General features: G+C 57.9%; 1 protein-coding gene across 3 annotated transcripts in view; it reads left to right on the forward strand.

Moving 5' to 3' along the window:
* pik3cg (phosphatidylinositol-4,5-bisphosphate 3-kinase, catalytic subunit gamma) overlaps positions 1-21862 on the forward strand; it is a 135644-nt gene that overhangs the window by 13137 nt on the left and 100645 nt on the right. For 2 of the 3 annotated variants that reach the window (XM_072242680.1, XM_072242679.1), the window contains one exon: positions 61-2088. In XM_072242680.1, the coding sequence (XP_072098781.1) occupies positions 73-2088 (2016 nt within the window). In that variant the 5' untranslated portion in view covers positions 61-72. Of the gene's footprint in view, positions 1-57; positions 2089-21862 lie in introns of all 3 variants that reach the window. The other variant, XM_072242681.1, reaches the window with a different exon arrangement.

A 21862-nucleotide genomic window follows, 5' to 3' on the forward strand; every position in this document is an offset into this window, starting at 1 on the left:
ACACTCCATCAACATCTCAACAGGTGTAGTTGAGTAACTTATGCTGTGTTTCTTCAGCAGATTCCCCCTGGCATGGAACAGTCAGCCAGCGAGGATAATAAGTTGCCCATTGTGATGAGAGAAGAAAACAGGGGCAGGAGACGTAAGCTGCGAGCCAACACTGCCAGGAACATGCAGTTCTATTCACTGGAGCAGCTGCCTCTCGATTTTGTTCTTCCCACACGGAACAAGTTCAACAACACCCACGAGAGGATCTCCATGGAGGTGCTGGGGAACTACACAGTCGAACAACTGAAAGCAAGGATTTGGGTGAAGGCTGGTGGGGTCAGCACCAACCCAGAATTCTACCAGAAGTTTAGCCCTGACCACTTCAGGCTGCTGTACCAAAAGGAAGGACAGTGGTATGAGATATATGACAAGCACCAGGTGATCCAGACACTGGATTGCATCAACTACTGGAAGACACTACAGAGAAACAATGGCAAGATCCACCTGGTGGAGAAGACAAAGGCTTCTGAGGAATCCTTGCAGTTGCAGAGTGACTTGAACTATCTGATCGGCTATGACGTTACAGATGTGAGCAACGTCCACGATGATGAGCTGGAATTTACCCGCCGGAAGCTGATCACACCTCAGCTGAGTGAGGTGTCCAGCAGGGATGCAATGCTGTACTCAATGGACCCTTGTATCACCTCAAAACCTTTGCCTGAACATCTGCTGAGTAAGATTTGCAACAATCACATCTTCATAATCATCCACAGAGGAACGATGAGCCTAACTATCAAAGTGTCCATTGACGAGACCCCACAGACCATCCTGAAGAACTTCTTCAAGAAGATGGCTAACAAGATGGGGCTGCTGGGGATCTCAGAATTCCAAACTGAGGATGATTTTGTCCTCCGGGTTTGTGGCAGGGAGGATTACATTGTCGGTGACAATCCAATCAAGGACTTCTGCTGGATCAGAAACTGTCTGAAGAATGGTGAAGAAATCCACTTTGTGCTGGTTCAGCCCCCTGACCCAAAGTTGGATGTGGTTCAGAAGGAAGAGTGGCCACTGGTGGATGATTGCACAGGGGTGACTGGGTCACATGAACAGCTGACCCTGGAAGGAAAAGATCATGACAAAGTCTTCACCATATCCCTCTGGGACTGTGTCAGAAAGTTCAGGGTCAAGATTGTTGGAATTGACATCCCTGTTCTCCCAAGGAACACAGAACTGACGGTCTTTGTTGAGGCCAGCATACTGCATGGGCAGCAGGTTCTTTCACAGCAGAAGACGTCCACCAAAGCCTTCACAGAAGAGGTGCTGTGGAATATCTGGCTGGAGTTCGACATTAAGGTCAGAGACCTGCCCAAGGGAGCACGGCTGAACCTCCAGGTTTACTGTGGCAAGGCGCCAGTGCAGAGTGCCAAGAGTGCTTTCCAGATGCAGGATGATAACATGGTGGAGAGCAAGAGCAAGAATCATGTGCTATATTATGTCAACCTCTTGGTGATCGACCATCGGTCTCTCCTCAGGCAAGGGGAGTACATGCTTCACATGTGGAAGATCCCCGAGAAAGGTGAAGAGCAAGGAACCATCGAAGCTGACAAACTCACATCAGCAACCAACCCTGACAAGCAGACATCCATGGCCATCTGCATCCTGTTTGACAGGTACAATTACCCCATTGCACTGCCCCGAAGCCGTCACACCCCTGCGTGTAAGCTGGAGAGGCCAGGCCAGGAAATGCACAGCCAGCTGCGTAAACAGTTTGAAGAGATCATCAGCACAGACCCCTTGAACCCACTGAGCACTGAAGACAAAGAGTTACTTTGGCACTTTAGGAACGAGTGTATGAGGCAGCCCAAAGCCTACCCCAAGTTCCTCAGCTCGGTGAAGTGGGGACAGCAGGAGGTGGTGCTGAAGACACACCAGCTGCTGGAAGATCAGGATGTGTGGGACAGCAGTCCCCTGGACGTGGGACTCGCAATGCAGCTCCTGGACTGCCGGTTTTCAGACGAGCAAGTTCGGACGTTGGCTATTCGAAAGCTGGAGACCCTTGACAATAGTGGGGTGCTGTGTTATCTCCTACAGTTAGTCCAGGTAAAGTAATCCCCAATTACACACTAGTGTACTGAAAGACGAATTCAAACACGAGTGATAAGTGTAGCAATGTTTACTGCAGGCCAGATAGTTGAGGATTGATAAACCAGCCCTTGAAAACAAAGCACAGGTCAGGCAGGGTAGTTGAATTGTCCAAGGATTCTGGACACGGAAGCCAACTGAGATCTGTTTCCCTCGCAGTTCGCAATGTCTGCAGAATGAGGACTAGGTCAGCAATGGGGCTTAACTTGGCAGCACCCTCCAGGAAGCAGTTTGGCTGTTTTACTTGGAATGCAGATCCATGGGTCAGCTAAGGCAGGGATACAGTTCGGGAGATGGAGTAAAAAGGAGAGAAATTAAAGAAAATTAAAATCGATAGATGCATATAAAACAACTTTAGCTTGGGGATGAAGCTTCATGCTTCAAATCAAGTGGATCTGTCAAGTAGTGTTCTCCAAAGGCAAAAGCAAGAATATCAGTAAATGAAAGTCTTTCAATTCAACAGCCCCTGAAACACCCCACTGCAACAGTGTAACACTGATAGGCCCCACACCCTGCAGTGTAACACTGATACACCCCTCTGCCACAGTGTAAACTGACACACCCCACACCTCTCACTGTGACACTGACACACCCCACACCCCTCACTGTGACACCGACACACCCCACAACCCTAACTGTGACACGGACACATCCCACACCCCTCGCTGTGACACTTACACACCACACACCCCTCACTGTGACACTGACACGCCCCACACCCTCACTGTGACACGGACACACCCCACACTTCTCACAGTGACACTGACACATCCCACACCCGTCACTGTGACACCGACACACCCCACATCCGTCACTGTGACACAAACACACCCCACACCCCTCACTGTGACACCGACACACCCCACAACCCTCACTGTGACACGGACACACCCCACACCCTCACTGTGACACTGACACACCCCACACCCATCACTGTGACGCCGATACACCCCTCACCCCTCACTGTGACACCGACACACTCCACAACCCTCACTGTGACACGGACACAACCCCTCACCCCTCACTGTAACACTGACACACCCCACACCCCTCACTGTGACACCGACACACCCCACAACCCTAACTGTGACACGGACACATCCCACACCCCTCGCTGTGACACTGACACACCACACACCCCTCACTGTGACACTGACACGCCCCACACCCTCACTGTGACACTGACACACCCCACACCCCTCACTGTGACACGGACACACCCCACACCTCTCAGTAACACCGACACACCCCTCACCCCTCACTGTGACACCGACACACCCCACACCCCTCACTGTGACACCGACACACCCAACACCCTCACTGTGACACTGACACACCCCACACTCTCACTGTGACACTGACACACTCCACAACCCTCACTGTGGCACTGACACACCCCACACCCCTCACAGTGACACTGACACACCCCGCACCCCTCACTGTGACAAGGACACACCCCACACCCCTCACTGTGACACTGACACACCCCACACCCCTCACTGTGACACCGACGCACCCCACACCCCTCACTGTGACACGGACACACCCCACACTTCTCACTCTGACACCAACACACCCCACACCCCTCACTGTCACACCGACACACCCCACACCTCTCACTGTGACACTGACCCACCCCACACTGTGACACTGACACACCCCACAACCCCTCACTGTGACACTGACACATCCCACACCCCTCACTGTGACACCGACACGCCCCACACCCCTCACTGTGACACCGACACACCCCACACCCCTTACTGTAACACTGACACACCCGACACCCCTCACTGTGACACTGACCCACCCCACACTGTGACACTGACACACCCCACAACCCCTCACTGTGACACTGACACATCCCACACCCCTCACTGTGACACCGACACGCCCCACACCCCTCACTGTGACACCGACACACCCCACACCCCTTACTGTAACACTGACACACCCGACACCCCTCACTGTGACACGGACACACCCCACACCCCTCACAGTGACACTGATACACCCCACACCCCTCACAGTGACACTGACACATCCCACACCCGTCACTGTGACACTGACACACCCCACACCCGTCACTGTGACACGGACACACCCCACACTGTGACACCGACACACCCCACACCCCACACTGTGACACGGACACACCCCACACTGTGACACTGACACACCCCACACCCCTCACAGTGACACCGACACACTCCACACCCTCACTATGACACGGACACACCCCACAACCCTAACTGTGACACGGACACATCCCACACCCCTCGCTGTGACACTGACACACCACACACCCCTCACTGTGACACTGACACGCCCCACACCCTCACTGTGACACTGACACACCCCACACCCCTCACTGTGACACGGACACACCCCACACCTCTCAGTAACACCGACACACCCCTCACCCCTCACTGTGACACCGACACACCCCACACCCCTCACTGTGACACCGACACACCCAACACCCTCACTGTGACACTGACACACCCCACACTCTCACTGTGACACTGACACACTCCACAACCCTCACTGTGGCACTGACACACCCCACACCCCTCACTGTGACACCGACACACGCCACATCCCTCACTGTGACACTGACACACCCCACACCCCTCACAGTGACACTGACACACCCCGCACCCCTCACTGTGACAAGGACACACCCCACACCCCTCACTGTGACACTGACACACCCCACACCCCTCACTGTGACACGGACACACCCCACAACCCCTCACTGTGACACTGACACATCCCACACCCCTCACTGTGACACCGACACACCCCACACCGTGACACGGACACACCCCACACTATGACACTGACACACCCCACACCCCTCACAGTGACACCGACACACTCCACACCCTCACTATGACACGGACACACCCCACACTGTGACACGGACACATCCCACACCCCTCGCTGTGACACTGACACACCACACACCCCTCACTGTGACACTGACACGCCCCACACCCTCACTGTGACACTGACACACCCCACACCCCTCACTGTGACACGGACACACCCCACACCTCTCAGTAACACCGACACACCCCTCACCCCTCACTGTGACACCGACACACCCACCCACACCCCTCACTGTGACACCGACACACCCAACATCCTCACTGTGACACTGACACACCCCACACTCTCACTGTGACACTGACACACTCCACAACCCTCACTGTGGCACTGACACACCCCACACCCCTCACTGTGACACCGACACACGCCACATCCCTCACTGTGACACTGACACACCCCACACCCCTCACAGTGACACTGACACACCCCGCACCCCTCACTGTGACAAGGACACACCCCACACCCCTCACTGTGACACTGACACACCCCACACCCCTCACTGTGACACCGACGCACCCCACACCCCTCACTGTGACACGGACACACCCCACACTTCTCACTCTGACACCAACACACCCCACACCCCTCACTGTCACACCGACACACCCCACACCTCTCACTGTGACACTGACCCACCCCACACTGTGACACTGACACACCCCACAACCCCTCACTGTGACACTGACACATCCCACACCCCTCACTGTCACACGGACACAACCCGCAACCATCACTGTGACACACCCCACACCCCTCACCCCTCACTGTGACACTGACACACCCCACACTCCTCACTGTGACACTGACACACCCCACACCCCTCAATGTGACACTGACACAGCCCACACCCCTCACTGTGTCACTGACACACCCCACACCCTCACTGTGACACTGATACACCCCACACCCCTCACTGTGACACTGACTCACCCCACACCCCTCACAGTGACACTAACACACCCCTCACCCCTCACTGTGACACTGACACACCCCACACCCTACACTGTGACACAGACACACCCCACACCCCTCACTGTGACACCGACACACCCCTCACCCTCACTGTGACACCGACCCACCCCACACCCCTCACTGTGACACTGACACACCCCACACACCTCACTGTGACACCGACACACTCCACAACCCTCACTGTGACACCGACACAACCCACACCCCTCACTGTGACACTGACACACCCCACATCCCTCACTGTGACACCGACACACCCCACAACCCTAACTGTGACACGGACACATCCCACACCCCTCGCTGTGACACTGACACACCACACACCCCTCACTGTGACACTGACACGCCCCACACCCTCACTGTGACACGGACACAGCCCACACCCATCACTGTGACACGGACACACCCCATACCTCTCAGTAACACCGACACACCCCTCACCGTGACACGGACACACCCCTCACCCCTCACTGTGACACTGACACACCCCACACCCCTCACTGTGACACCGACACACCCAACACCCTCACTGTGACACTGACACACCCCACACTCTCACTGTGACACTGACACACTCCACAACCCTCACTGTGGCACTGACACACCCCACACCCCTCACTGTGACACCGACACACGCCACACCCTCACTGTGACGCTGACACATCCCACACCCCTCACTGTCACAGTGACACACCCCACACCCCACACTGTGACACTGACACACCCCACACCCCTCACAGTGACACTGACACACCCCGCACCCCTCACTGTGACAAGGACACACCCCACACCCCTCACTGTGACACTGACACACCCCACACCCCTCACTGTGACACCGACGCACCCCACACCCCTCACTGTGACACGGACACACCCCACACTTCTCACTCTGACACCAACACACCCCACACCCCTCACTGTCACACCGACACACCCCACACCTCTCACTGTGACACTGACCCACCCCACACTGTGACACTGACACACCCCACAACCCCTCACTGTGACACTGACACATCCCACACCCCTCACTGTGACACCGACACGCCCCACACCCCTCACTGTGACACCGACACACACCACACCCCTCACTGTAACACTGACACACCCGACACCCCTCACTGTGACACGGACACACCCCACACCCCTCACAGTGACACTGATACACCCCACACCCCTCACTGTGACACCGACACACCCCACACCCCTCACTGTGACACTGACACACCCGACACTGTGACACTGACACACCCCACACCCCTCACAGTGACACCGACACACTCCACACCCTCACTATGACACGGACACACCCCACACCCCTCACTGTGAGACGGACACACCCTACACCTCTCACTGTGACACCGACACACCCTTCACCCCTCACTGTGACACGGACACACCCCTCACCCCTCAGTGTGACTCCGACACACCCCTCACCGTGACACGGACACACCCCAAACCCTCACTGTGACAATGACACACCCCACACCCGTCACTGTGACACCGACACATTCCACACCCCTCACTGTCACACGGACACAACCCGCAACCCTCACTGTGACACACCCCACACCCCTCACCCCTCACTGTGACACTGACACACCCCACACCCCTCAATGTGACACTGACACAGCCCACACCCCTCACTGTGTCACTGACACACCCCACACCCTCACTGTGACACTGATACACCCCACACCCCTCACTGTGACACCGACACACCCCACACCCCTCACTGTGACACTGACACATCCCACACCCGTCACTGTGACACCGACACACCCCTCACCCCTCACTGTGACACTGACACACCCCACACCCCTCACTGTGACACCGACACACCCCACACCCCTCACTGTGACACTGACACATCCCACTCTCACTGTGACACTGACACACCCCACAACTGTCACTGTGACACCGACACACCCCACACTCTCACTGTGACACTGACACACTCCACAACTCTCACTGTGACACTGACACACCCCACAAGCCTCACTGTGACACCGACACACCCCACACCTCTCACTGTAACACAGACACACCCCACACCCGTCACTGTAACACTGACCCACCGCACACCCCTCACTGTGACACTTCACACCCCACACACCTCACTGTGACGCTGACACACCCCACACCCTCAATGTAACACCGACACACCCCACACTGTGACAATGACACACCCCACACCCCTCACAGTGACACCGACACATCCCACACCCTCACTGTGACACCGACACACCCCACACCCCTCACTGTGACATGGACACACCCCTCACCATGACTCCGACACACTCCAGACCCTCACTATGACACGGACACACCCCACACCCCTCACTGTGACACGGACACACCCTACACCTCTCACTGTGACACCGACACACCCTTCACCCCTCACTGTGACACGGACACACCCCTCACCCCTCAGTGTGACACCGACATACCCCACACCCCTCACTGTGACAATCACACACCCCGCACCCTCACTCACACTGACACACCCCACGCCCCTCACTGTGACACTGACACACACCATACCCCTCACTGTGACACGGACACACCCCACACTATGATACTGACACACCCCACACCCCTCACTGTGACACACCCCACACCCCTCACCCCTCACTGTGACACTGACACACCCCACACTCCTCACTGTGACACTGACACACCCCACACCCCTCAATGTGACACTGACACAGCCCACACCCCTCAGTGTGACACTGACACACCCTACACCCTCACTGTGACACTGACACGTCCCACACCCCTCACTGTGACACCGACACACCCCTCACCCCTCACTGTGACACTGACACACCCCACACCCTCACTATGATACTGACACACCCCACACCCCTTACTGTGACACGGACACACCACACATTCCTCACTGTGACACTGATACACCCCACACCCCTCACTGTGACACCGACACACCCCACACCCCTCACTGTGACACTGACACATCCCACACCCGTCACTGTGACACCGACACACCCCTCACCCCTCACTGTGTCACTGACACACCCCACACCCCTCACTGTGACACTGACAGATCCCACTCTCACTGTGACACTGACACACCCCACAACTCTCACTGTGACACCAACACACCCCACACCCCTCACTATGACAGCGACACAGCCCACACCCCTCACCACTCACTGTGACACCGACACACCCCACACTCTCACTGTGACACTGACACACTCCACAACTCTCACTGTGACACTAACACACCCCACACCCCTCACTGTAACACTGACCCACCCCACACCCCTCACTGTGACACTTCACACCCCACACCCCTCAATGTGATACTGACACATCCCACACCCCTCACTGTGACAGCGACACACCCCACACCCGTCACTGTGACACGGACACACCCCACACCCCTCACTGTGACACCGACACACCCCACACCTCTCACTGTGACACCGACACCCCCCTCACCCCTGACTGTAACACTGACACACACGACACCCCTCACTGTGACACGGACACACCCCACACCCCTCACAGTGACACTGATACACCCCACACCCCTCACAGTGACACTGACACATCCCACACCTGTCACTGTGACACTGACACACCCCACACCCGTCACTGTGACACGGACACACCCCACACTGTGACACCGACACACCCCACACCCCTCACTGTGACACGGACACACCCCACACTGTGACACTGACACACCCCACACCCTCACAGTGACACCGACACACCCCTCACCCCTCACCGTGACACCGACACACCCCTCACTGTGACACTGACACATCCCACACCCCTCACTGTCACACCGACACACCCCACACCCTTCACTGTGACACCGACACATTCCCCACCCCTCACTGTCACACGGACACAACCCGCAGCCCTCACTGTGACACTGACACACCCTACACCCCTCACTGTGACACACCCCACACCCCTCACCCCTCACTGTGACACTGACACACCCCACACCCTCACTGTGACACTGACACATCCCACACCCCTCACTGTGACACGGACACACCACACATTCCTCACTGTGACACTGATACACCCCACACCCCTCACTGTGACACCGACACACCCCACACCCCTCACTGTGACACTGACACATCCCACACCCGTCACTGTGACACTGACACATCCCACTCTCACTGTGACACTGACACACCCCACAACTCTCACTGTGACACGGACACACCCCTCACCGTGACTCCGACACACTCCACACCCTCACTATGACACGGACACACCCCACACCCCTCACTGTGACACGGACACACCCTACACCTCTCACTGTGACACCGACACACCCTTCACCCCTCACTGTGACACAGACACACCCCTCACCCCTCAGTGTGACTCCGACACACCCCTCACCGTGACACCGACATACCCCACACCCCTCACTGTGACAATCACACATCCCGCACCCTCACTCACACTGACACACCCCACGCCCCTCACTGTGACACTGACACACACCATACCCCTCACTGTGACACGGACACACCCCACACTGTGACACTGACACACCCCACACCCCTCACTGTGACACGGACACACCCCACACCCTCACTGTGAAAATGACACACCCCACACCCGTCACTGTGACACTGACACATTCCCCACCCCTCACTGTCACACGGACACAACCCGCAACCCTCACTGTGACACTGACACACCCTACACCCCTCACTGTGACACACCCCACACCCCTCACCCCTCACTGTGACACTGACACACCCCACACTCCTCACTGTGACACTGACACACCCCACACCCCTTGATCTGACACTGACACACCCCACACCCTCACTGTGATACTGACACACCCCACACCCCTCACTGTGACACGAACACACCACACATTCCTCACTGTGACACTGATACACCCCACACCCCTCATGTGACACCGACACACCCCTCACTGTGACACTGACACATCCCACACCCGTCACTGTGACACCGACACACCCCTCACCCCTCACTGTGACACTGACACACCCCACACCCCTCACTGTGACACCGACACACCCCACACCCCTCACTGTGACACTGACACATCCCACTCTCACTGTGACACTGACACACCCCACAACTCTCACTGTGACACCGACACACCCCACACCCCTCACTATGACAGCGACACAGCCCACACCCCTCACCACTCACTGTGACACAGACACACCCCACACTCTCACTGTGACACTGACACACTCCACAACTCTCACTGGGACACTGACACACCCCACACCCTCACTGTGACACCGACACACCCCACACCTCTCAGTGTAACACAGACACACCCCACACCCCTCACTGTGACACTTCACACCCCACATTCCTCACAGTGACACTGACACACCCCACACCCCTCAATGTGACACTGACACATCCCACACCCCTCACTGTGACAGCGACACACCCCTCACTGTGCACTGACACACCCCACACCCTCAATGTAACACCGACACACCCCACACTGTGACAATGACACACCCCTCACTGTGACACCGACACACCCCACACCCGTCACTGTGACACCGAGACACCCCACACCCCTCACTGTGACACCGACACACCCCACACCTCTCACTGTGACACCGACACACCCCTCACCCCTCACTGTGACACTGACACACCCCACACTCTCACTGTGACACTGACACACTCCACAACTCTCACTGTGACACTGACACACCCCACAAGCCTCACTGTGACACCGACACACCCCACACCTCTCACTGTAACACAGACACACCCCACACCCGTCACTGTAACACTGACCCACCGCACACCCCTCACTGTGACACTTCACACCCCACACACCTCACTGTGACGCTGACACACCCCACACCCTCAATGTAACACCGACACACCCCACACTGTGACAATGACACACCCCACACCCCTCACAGTGACACCGACACATCCCACACCCTCACTGTGACACCGACACACCCCACACCCCTCACTGTGACATGGACACACCCCTCACCATGACTCCGACACACTCCAGACCCTCACTATGACACGGACACACCCCACACCCCTCACTGTGACACGGACACACCCTACACCTCTCACTGTGACACCGACACACCCTTCACCCCTCACTGTGACACGGACACACCCCTCACCCCTCAGTGTGACACCGACATACCCCACACCCCTCACTGTGACAATCACACACCCCGCACCCTCACTCACACTGACACACCCCACGCCCCTCACTGTGACACTGACACACACCATACCCCTCACTGTGACACGGACACACCCCACACTATGATACTGACACACCCCACACCCCTCACTGTGACACACCCCACACCCCTCACCCCTCACTGTGACACTGACACACCCCACACTCCTCACTGTGACACTGACACACCCCACACCCCTCAATGTGACACTGACACAGCCCACACCCCTCAGTGTGACACTGACACACCCTACACCCTCACTGTGACACTGACACGTCCCACACCCCTCACTGTGACACCGACACACCCCTCACCCCTCACTGTGACACTGACACACCCCACACCCTCACTATGATACTGACACACCCCACACCCCTTACTGTGACACGGACACACCACACATTCCTCACTGTGACACTGATACACCCCACACCCCTCACTGTGACACCGACACACCCCACACCCCTCACTGTGACACTGACACATCCCACACCCGTCACTGTGACACCGACACACCCCTCACCCCTCACTGTGTCACTGACACACCCCACACCCCTCACTGTGACACTGACAGATCCCACTCTCACTGTGACACTGACACACCCCACAACTCTCACTGTGACACCAACACACCCCACACCCCTCACTATGACAGCGACACAGCCCACACCCCTCACCACTCACTGTGACACCGACACACCCCACACTCTCACTGTGACACTGACACACTCCACAACTCTCACTGTGACACTAACACACCCCACACCCCTCACTGTAACACTGACCCACCCCACACCCCTCACTGTGACACTTCACACCCCACACCCCTCAATGTGATACTGACACATCCCACACCCCTCACTGTGACAGCGACACACCCCACACCCGTCACTGTGACACGGACACACCCCACACCCCTCACTGTGACACCGACACACCCCACACCTCTCACTGTGACACCGACACCCCCCTCACCCCTGACTGTAACACTGACACACCCGACACCCCTCACTGTGACACGGACACACCCCACACCCCTCACAGTGACACTGATACACCCCACACCCCTCACAGTGACACTGACACATCCCACACCTGTCACTGTGACACTGACACACCCCACACCCGTCACTGTGACACGGACACACCCCACACTGTGACACCGACACACCCCACACCCCTCACTGTGACACGGACACACCCCACACTGTGACACTGACACACCCCACACCCTCACAGTGACACCGACACACCCCTCACCCCTCACCGTGACACCGACACACCCCTCACTGTGACACTGACACATCCCACACCCCTCACTGTCACACCGACACACCCCACACCCTTCACTGTGACACCGACACATTCCCCACCCCTCACTGTCACACGGACACAACCCGCAGCCCTCACTGTGACACTGACACACCCTACACCCCTCACTGTGACACACCCCACACCCCTCACCCCTCACTGTGACACTGACACACCCCACACCCTCACTGTGACACTGACACATCCCACACCCCTCACTGTGACACGGACACACCACACATTCCTCACTGTGACACTGATACACCCCACACCCCTCACTGTGACACCGACACACCCCACACCCCTCACTGTGACACTGACACATCCCACACCCGTCACTGTGACACTGACACATCCCACTCTCACTGTGACACTGACACACCCCACAACTCTCACTGTGACACGGACACACCCCTCACCGTGACTCCGACACACTCCACACCCTCACTATGACACGGACACACCCCACACCCCTCACTGTGACACGGACACACCCTACACCTCTCACTGTGACACCGACACACCCTTCACCCCTCACTGTGACACAGACACACCCCTCACCCCTCAGTGTGACTCCGACACACCCCTCACCGTGACACCGACATACCCCACACCCCTCACTGTGACAATCACACATCCCGCACCCTCACTCACACTGACACACCCCACGCCCCTCACTGTGACACTGACACACACCATACCCCTCACTGTGACACGGACACACCCCACACTGTGACACTGACACACCCCACACCCCTCACTGTGACACGGACACACCCCACACCCTCACTGTGAAAATGACACACCCCACACCCGTCACTGTGACACTGACACATTCCCCACCCCTCACTGTCACACGGACACAACCCGCAACCCTCACTGTGACACTGACACACCCTACACCCCTCACTGTGACACACCCCACACCCCTCACCCCTCACTGTGACACTGACACACCCCACACTCCTCACTGTGACACTGACACACCCCACACCCCTTGATCTGACACTGACACACCCCACACCCTCACTGTGATACTGACACACCCCACACCCCTCACTGTGACACGAACACACCACACATTCCTCACTGTGACACTGATACACCCCACACCCCTCATGTGACACCGACACACCCCTCACTGTGACACTGACACATCCCACACCCGTCACTGTGACACCGACACACCCCTCACCCCTCACTGTGACACTGACACACCCCACACCCCTCACTGTGACACCGACACACCCCACACCCCTCACTGTGACACTGACACATCCCACTCTCACTGTGACACTGACACACCCCACAACTCTCACTGTGACACCGACACACCCCACACCCCTCACTATGACAGCGACACAGCCCACACCCCTCACCACTCACTGTGACACAGACACACCCCACACTCTCACTGTGACACTGACACACTCCACAACTCTCACTGGGACACTGACACACCCCACACCCTCACTGTGACACCGACACACCCCACACCTCTCAGTGTAACACAGACACACCCCACACCCCTCACTGTGACACTTCACACCCCACATTCCTCACAGTGACACTGACACACCCCACACCCCTCAATGTGACACTGACACATCCCACACCCCTCACTGTGACAGCGACACACCCCTCACTGTGCACTGACACACCCCACACCCTCAATGTAACACCGACACACCCCACACTGTGACAATGACACACCCCTCACTGTGACACCGACACACCCCACACCCGTCACTGTGACACCGAGACACCCCACACCCCTCACTGTGACACCGACACACCCCACACCTCTCACTGTGACACCGACACACCCCTCACCCCTCACTGTGACACTGACACATCCCACACCCCTCACTGTGACACTGACACACCACACACCCCTCACTGTGACACTGACACATCCCACACCCCTCACTGTGACACCGACACACCCCACACCCCTCACTGTGACACTGACACATCCCACACCCGTCACTGTGACACTGACACACTCCACACCCCTCACTGTGACACTGACACACCCCACACCCCTCACAGTGACACTGACACACCACACACCCATCACTGTAACACCGACACATCCCACACTGTGACACGGACGCACCCCACAGCCCTCACTATGACACTGACACACTCCACACCCCTCACTGTGACACTGACACACCCCACACCCCTCACAGTGACACCGACACATCCCTCACCCCTCACTGTGACATGGACACACCCCACACCACTCAATTTGACACCGACACACCACACACCCCACACCCGTCACTGTCACACTGACACACCTCACACCCATCACTGTGACACTCACACACCCCACACCGCTCACAGTGACACCGACACACCCCACACCCCTCACTGTGACACTGACACACCCCACACCCCTCACTGTGGCAACAACACACTTCTCACCCCTCACTGTGACACTGACACACCCCACACCCCTCACTGTGACACCGACACACCCCTCACCGTGACACCAACTCACCCCACACCCTACACTGTGACACCGACACACCCCACACCCCTCACTGTGACACCGACACACCCCTCACCCCTCACTGTGACACCAACTCACCCCACACCCTACACTGTGACACAGAAACACCCCACACCCCTCACTGTGACACCGACACACTCCGCACCCCTCACTGTGACACTTCACACCCCACACCCTCACTGTGACACCGACACACCCCACACAACTCACTGTGACACCGACACACTCCACACCCCTCACAGTGACACCGACACACCCCTCACTGTGACACTGACACACCCCTCACCCCTCACTGTGACACTGACACACCCCACACCCCTCACAGTGACACCGACACACCCCACACCCCTCACTGTCACACCGACGCACTCCACACCCCTCACTGTGACACTGACACACCCCACACCCGTCACTGTGACACCGACACACCCTACACCTCTCACTGTGACACCGACACACCCCTCCCCCTCACAGTGACACTGACACACCCCTCACCCCTCACTGTGACACCAACTCACCCCACACCCTACACTGTGACACAGACACACCCCACAACCCTCACTGTGACACCAACACACTCCGCACACCTCACTGTGACACCGACACACCCCTCACCACTCACTGTAACACTGACCCACCCCGCACCCCTCACTGTGACACTTCACACCCCACATCCCTCAATGTGACACCGACACACCCCTCACTGTGACACTGACACACCCCACACCCCTCACTGTGACACCGACACACCTCACACCCTCAATGTAACACCCCACACCCCTCACAGTGACACTGACACACCCCACACCCCTCACTGTGACACCGACACACCCCTCACCCCTCACTGTGACGACACACCCCACACCCCTCACTGTGACACTGACACACCCCTCACCGTGACACTGACACACCCCACACCCGTCACTGTGACACCGACACACCCCACACCCTCACTGTGACACCGACACACCACACACCTCTCACTGTGACACCGACACACCCCTCCCCCTCACTGTGACACTGACACACCCCACACCCCTCACTGTGACACCCGACACACCCCTCACCCCTCACTGTGACACCAACTCACCCCACACCCTACACTGTGACACAGACACACCCCACACCCCTCACTGTGACACCGACACACTCCACACCCGTCACTGTGACACGGACACACCCCACACTGTGACACCGACGCACCCCATACCCCTCAATGTGAGACGGACACACCCCACACTGTGACACTGACACACCCCACACCCCTCACTGTGACACCGACACACCCCTCCCCCTCACTGTGACACTGACACACCCCACACCCCTCACTGTGACACCAACTCACCCCACACCCTACACTGTGACACAGACACACCCCACACCCCTCACTGTGACACCGACACACTCCACACCCGTCACTGTGACACGGACACACCCCACACTGTGACACCGACGCACCCCACACCCCTCAATGTGAGACGGACACACCCCACACTGTGACACTGACACACCCCACACCCCCTCACTGTGACACCACCACACCCCTCACCCCTCACTGTGACACGGACACACTCCACACCTCACTATGACACGGACACACCCCACACCCCTCACTGTGACACGGACACACCCTACACCTCTCACTGTGACACCGAAACACCCCTCACCCCTCAGTGTGACTCCGACACACCCCTCACCGTGACACCGACATACCCCACACCCCTCACCGTGACTCCGACATACTCCACACCCTCATTATGACACGGACACACCCCACACCCCCTCACTGTGACACGGACACACCCTACACCTCTCACTGTGACACCGACACACCCTCCTCCCCTCACTGTGACACGGACACACCCCTCACCCCTCAGTGTGACTCCGACACACCATTCACCGTGACACCGACACACCCCAAACCCTCACTCACACTTACACACCCCACGCCCCTCACTGTGACACTGACACATCCCACACCCCTCACTGTGACACCGACACACCCCACACCCCTCACTGTGACACTGACACATCCCACACCCGTCACTGTGACACTGACACACTCCACACCCCTCACTGTGACACTGACACACCCCACACCCCTCACAGTGACACTGACACACCACACACCCATCACTGTAACACCGACACATCCCACACTGTGACACGGACGCACCCCACAGCCCTCACTGTGACACTGACACACTCCACACCCCTCACTGTGACACCGACACACTCCACACCCCTCACTGTGACACTGACACACCCCACACCCCTCACAGTGACACCGACACATCCCTCACCCCTCACTGTGACATGGACACACCCCACACCACTCAATTTGACACCGACACACCACACACCCCACACCCGTCACTGTCACACTGACACACCTCACACCCATCACTGTGACACTCACACACCCCACACCGCTCACAGTGACACCGACACACCCCACACCCCTCACTGTGACACTGACACACCCCACACCCCTCACTGTGGCAACAACACACTTCTCACCCCTCACTGTGACACTGACACACCCCACACCCCTCACTGTGACACCGACACACCCCTCACCGTGACACCAACTCACCCCACACCCTACACTGTGACACCGACACACCCCACACCCCTCACTGTGACACCGACACACCCCTCACCCCTCACTGTGACACCAACTCACCCCACACCCTACACTGTGACACAGAAACACCCCACACCCCTCACTGTGACACCGACACACTCCGCACCCCTCACTGTGACACTTCACACCCCACACCCTCACTGTGACACCGACACACCCCACACAACTCACTGTGACACCGACACACTCCACACCCCTCACAGTGACACCGACACACCCCTCACTGTGACACTGACACACCCCCTCACCCCTCACTGTGACACTGACACACCCCACACCCTCACAGTGACACCGACACACCCCACACCCCTCACTGTCACACCGACGCACTCCACACCCCTCACTGTGACACTGACACACCCCACACCCGTCACTGTGACACCGACACACCCTACACCTCTCACTGTGACACCGACACACCCCTCCCCCTCACAGTGACACTGACACACCCCTCACCCTCACTGTGGACACCAACTCACCCCACACCCTACACTGTGACACAGACACACCCCACAACCCTCACTGTGACACCAACACACTCCGCACACCTCACTGTGACACCGACACACCCCTCACCACTCACTGTAACACTGACCCACCCCGCACCCCTCACTGTGACACTTCACACCCCACATCCCTCAATGTGACACCGACACACCCCTCACTGTGACACTGACACACCCCACACCCCTCACTGTGACACCGACACACCTCACACCCTCAATGTAACACCCCACACCCCTCACAGTGACACTGACACACCCCACACCCCTCACTGTGACACCGACACACCCTCACCCCCTCACTGTGACGACACACCCCACACCCCTCACTGTGACACTGACACACCCCTCACCGTGACACTGACACACCCCACACCCGTCACTGTGACACCGACACACCCCACACCCTCACTGTGACACCGACACACCCCACACCTCTCACTGTGACACCGACACACCCCTCCCCCTCACTGTGACACTGACACACCCCACACCCCTCACTGTGACACCGACACACCCCTCACCCCTCACTGTGACACCAACTCACCCCACACCCTACACTGTGACACAGACACACCCCACACCCCTCACTGTGACACCGACACACTCCACACCCGTCACTGTGACACGGACACACCCCACACTGTGACACCGACGCACCCCATACCCCTCAATGTGAGACGGACACACCCCACACTGTGACACTGACACACCCCACACCCCTCACTGTGACACCGACACACCCCTCCCCCTCACTGTGACACTGACACACCCCACACCCCTCACTGTGACACCAACTCACCCCACACCCTACACTGTGACACAGACACACCCCACACCCCTCACTGTGACACCGACACACTCCACACCCGTCACTGTGACACGGACACACCCCACACTGTGACACCGACGCACCCCACACCCCTCAATGTGAGACGGACACACCCCACACTGTGACACTGACACACCCCACACCCCTCACTGTGACACCACCACACCCCTCACCCCTCACTGTGACACGGACACACTCCACACCTCACTATGACACGGACACACCCCACACCCCTCACTGTGACACGGACACACCCTACACCTCTCACTGTGACACCGAAACACCCCTCACCCCTCAGTGTGACTCCGACACACCCCTCACCGTGACACCGACATACCCCACACCCCTCACCGTGACTCCGACATACTCCACACCCTCATTATGACACGGACACACCCCACACCCCTCACTGTGACACGGACACACCCTACACCTCTCACTGTGACCACCGACACACCCTCCTCCCCTCACTGTGACACGGACACACCCCTCACCCCTCAGTGTGACTCCGACACACCATTCACCGTGACACCGACACACCCCAAACCCTCACTCACACTTACACACCCCACGCCCCTCACTGTGACACAGACACACCCCACACTGTGACACTGACACACCCCACACCCCTCACTGTGACACGGACACATCCCATACCCGTCACTGTGACACTGACACACCCCACACCTGTCACTGTGACACGGACACTCCCCACACTGTGACACCGACACACCCCACACCCCTCACTGTGACACGGACACACCCCCACACTGTGACACTGACACACTCCGCACCCCACACTGTGACACCGATACATCCCACACTCCTCACTGTGACACTGAAACATCCCACACCCCTCACTGTCACACCGACACACCCCACATCCCTCACTGTGACACTGAGACACCCCACACCCCTCACTGCGACACTGACACATGCCACACCCCTCACTGTGACACCGACACACCCCTCACCTCTCACTGTGACACCGACACACCCCACACCTTTCACTGTGACACCGACACACTCCACAACCCTCACTGTGGCACCGACACACCCCTCACCCCTCACTATGACACCGACACACCCCACACCTCTCACTGTGACACCGACACACCCCACACCCATCACTGTGACACGGACACACCACTCACCCCTCAGTGTGACTCCGACACACCCCACACCCTCACTGTGACACAGACACACCCCACACACCTCACTGTGACACGGACACACCCCACACCTCTCACTGTGGCACCGACACACCCCTCACCCCTCACTATGACACCGACACACCCCACACCCCTCACTGTGACGCCGACAGACCCCTCACCCTTACTGTGACACTGACACACCCCACACCCCTCACTGTGACACGGACACACCCCTCACCCCTCACTCTGACACTGACGCACCCCAGACCCCTCACTGTGACACCGACACACCCCACACTCTCACTGTGACACTGACACACTCCACAACCCTCACTGTGACACTGACACACCCCACACCCCTCACTGTGACACCGACACACCCCACACCCCTCAATGTCACACTGACACACCCCTCACTGTGACACTGACACACCCCACACCCCTCACTGTCACACTGACACACCCTGCACCCCTCACTGTGACACGGACACACCCCACACTTCTCACTGTGACACCGACACACTCCACACCCCTCACTGTAACACTGACACACCCCGTACCCCTCACTGTGACACTTCACACCCCACACCCCTCAATGTGACACTGACACATCCCACACCTTCACTGTGACAGCGACACATCCCACACCCCTCACTGTGACACCGTCACACCC

This window comes from Mobula birostris, chromosome 24 (assembly GCF_030028105.1).
Source record: "Mobula birostris isolate sMobBir1 chromosome 24, sMobBir1.hap1, whole genome shotgun sequence".
NCBI lineage: Eukaryota > Metazoa > Chordata > Chondrichthyes > Myliobatiformes > Myliobatidae > Mobula > Mobula birostris.